The sequence below is a fragment of the Triticum aestivum genome, chromosome 6A, assembly GCF_018294505.1.
Source record: "Triticum aestivum cultivar Chinese Spring chromosome 6A, IWGSC CS RefSeq v2.1, whole genome shotgun sequence".
In the NCBI taxonomy this organism is placed as follows: Eukaryota; Viridiplantae; Streptophyta; class Magnoliopsida; order Poales; family Poaceae; genus Triticum; species Triticum aestivum.
The window spans coordinates 18129147-18132276 of NC_057809.1; the positions used below are offsets into that span (position 1 = coordinate 18129147).

At 45.9% G+C, this 3130-nt stretch overlaps 1 protein-coding gene across 1 annotated transcript; it reads right to left on the minus strand.

The window, feature by feature from the left end:
* Positions 1-720: 720 nt before the first annotated feature.
* LOC123130042 (expansin-B2-like) lies at positions 721-2040 on the minus strand. Its single transcript, XM_044549994.1, has 3 exons — positions 1765-2040; positions 1561-1670; positions 721-1440 (listed from the first exon to the last, which is right to left on the minus strand). The coding sequence occupies exons 1-3, from the start codon at positions 1946-1948 to the stop codon at positions 913-915; spliced, it is 822 nt and encodes a 273-aa protein (XP_044405929.1). The 5' UTR covers positions 1949-2040; the 3' UTR covers positions 721-912.
* Between the last annotated feature and the right edge of the window lie 1090 nt (positions 2041-3130).

A 3130-nucleotide genomic window follows, 5' to 3' on the forward strand; every position in this document is an offset into this window, starting at 1 on the left:
GGATATATAACTATTGGATAGTTCGTGAGGGAAAAAATATTTTCTCGCTTGACCATCGTTTGGCCGCCCCTATGCCTGAATCCTGGCTCTGCCCCTGTTCTCGACGACATGCTAACTGCTTTGTTGGGGAATGCAAGGGCACCGATCGCGTGAGTAATTTTTTGAGAAGACCGGCGTCAATGAAACATGACAGAATAGATCGGTGAACATGGATCCACATACACCCGAATGAATAGGAAAACTAATTTTTTTTTCAAATACAAATATTTCTGTTTTTTTCTTAGAAAAAATGGTCGAGTGTTCTACTCACTTGTGAAGTTTGGTGATATCCCGGTGTTCTATGCAAAAAGACATAATTAAATTGTTTTCGCCATGTTTAATTGAATGCATAAAATGTGTGTGTTATTTTCATAAATAAGGATTTAAAAATAGTATCCATGTAATTTTAGAAAAGAAATAAAAATAAATAAAAAACAAAAAGAGAAAAAAATAGAAACAAAGGTAGAAAACCGACATACTACTCGGTCTTGCGCAGCTCTAATCCACGGGGTAGTGAGCTAGAAAAGAGCCCGGCAACATGCATTGGCCAGACAATGTTGATCATCCAGTTAGCTAGCAATATCTGGACCATGTAGAGGAGCTTGCAAATACAAACTGGTTTTCCTTAAGCCCCGATTCTTTTTCGGATAACAGTGGTGTCTAAGTAAGCTTATGTGCTAGAATACAAATAAACACTGATACTTAAGAAATCACCGGTTCCTTTTTTACAAATATACCTTGCTAAAGACTTTGCATTATACAACTTCTTATCACTCACAATGAACAATAGGTAGCGTTTGGTGAGAAGAGAAATCCGGGAGCACCAATTCGACCGGAATCCATCGGAGAAGCACCTAATTAATTGAGCCAAAATCAATAGAACTGGACGTTGGACCCGTAGGCTTTGTCCGGCCGCCAGTAGGCCGGGATGACATTGTTGGCCACCAGCGTCTTGCCGGAGTCGCTGGTGATGCGCATGGAGAAGGGCCCCTGCAGCGGGCGGCTGGTGTCCATCCGCCAGATGGATCCCCAGGAGCGCCGCATCGGCTCCCAGAACCCCGTGGGGCGGCCGTTCCTGGTCTGCATCAGCTCCATCCGCACCACGGTCCCATCCACGTTGGCGTACTCCACGAGCACCGCGAGGTAGTTAGGGTTGGAGCCACGCTGGACGTGGAAGGTGACCTTCATGCCCGGGAAGTTGCAGCGCACCCTCCTGAACTGCATGTCGATGATGCCGGCATGGCGGAGCTTGTCGTTGAGGCCGTTCTTGGCCATGGCCCCGAACGCCGTGCCGCTGAGGTCGAAGTGGTACCTGGCCACGGGGTAGTAGTTCATGTCGGTGATGACCACCCTCCTCGGCTGGCCGGAGCAGGAAGGGTTGTTGGCGGCGACACATCGGATCTGGATGAAACACGTACAGGTCAACGATGCATACTTTGCATGCACGTGGTAGGTTTGGATTTGACCAACTAATTTAACTGACACTGTCGGGTATCAGATAAGTAATGCAGTAGTACGTACCTCATAGCAGCTGCCGCAGCCTGCGCCACCGTCGAACAGAGGCTCGTTGCCGCAGGACGTCATGGAGGAGAAAGGGTACTGGTTGACGTTCTTGAAGCCGCAAGCACCGCCTGCAAATCCAAATGGAGGAGAACAGCATTATTACTATGTAAGTTGGCACTGCGAACGTGATGCATGCAAATGTGTATATATATATGGTCGTACCGTTGTCGTTGGGTCCGGCGCCGGTGGGCGCTCCGTACCAGGTGGCCTTGGCGGGCAGCCAGCCGGAGTTGTAGGATCTGGCGGCGGAGGTGTCGTAGTTGGCCGCAGAACAGACGGACGTGACGAGCACGGAGAGAAGTGCCACAAGCACAATGGCAATGTCGTTGGTGGAGACGCCAGCCATATTGGCACTATAGGTGGACTATGAACCTTCCTAGACTACTCGCTGGAGACTGCAGAAGTAGTTGTACTACTCCTGTTTGTTTGTGTTGTGTTGTGAACTTGTGATGGCTGGACGGGATGACATTGCCAGGGCATTTATAGGCAGGCCAATGGGCAAAATGAGGTGGGAACGACGAGTCGGCGCATGTTGCAGTTGCATCCGACGAGACGGCTACGCGTATGGCGTGTTTAGGGCTCCAAGGTAACATGGCTACGGAGGGAATCATGGAGGAATACAGGCACCGGCCGGTTTACGCGCGTACATACGACTATATATAAAATCACACCTTGGCGGTGATCGCAGAGCATCCGCTAATCATTTGGGGGTGCACAAGTCAAGTTGTTGGTTGCAGACAAAGTCAGACCATCGTCATGCCCTAAGATCAGGCCCCACGTTATATCCTCAAGCCCTGATTGGAGACATTCCAAATACTAGTATGTTTGCAAGAAAGTAGGTACTCTCACGTACAGTTTTGCTAACCATGTCCAGCTTTCTTTTGTCGATGGTCATGGTTGGATTTTTTTTATATATACTAAATTCACTATTGAAATATGGAACTTTTCCTAGTCACGGGTTGTTTGCCGAGTACATTTCATCGGATAATAGGCAAACATGACCAGTCAAGTTCCATGAAGAAAACACTAGCAGAAGGACGCCACTTGGCAAATCACATGTTTGCCGAGTTGTGACACTCTACAAACACATGCTTTGCCGAGTTTTTCCCCCCTTTTCTCCTCACTTTTTTGTTTCATTTTTTTTGCATTTATGCTCTATTCCTTTTACATTATTTGTTTTCTCTCTTTTATTTTCTTTCCCCGTCACTATTTCCTTTTGTAGTCATTTAGTGCATTTTTAGGCATTTCATGCATATAATTCAAATCTGAGTTGCAAGTGCATGAAAAAGAAAAAAATGAGCTGAAAATTCCTATTCGTGTACTTTTTCTGCGAGGAATCCTATTTGTATTCTTTACTCTATGTTTAGGCCTTATCCTAGAAAAGAAAAAAAACAAAATATATGGGTGCCTAGACTTGAACACGAAAATGAAGTTGATTGGTTTTACGTAATTTAATTAAATGTTCAAAAATTCTAAAAAACATGAAACTTAGCATTGCACCCTCATATGGTATAAATATGTTGCAGTA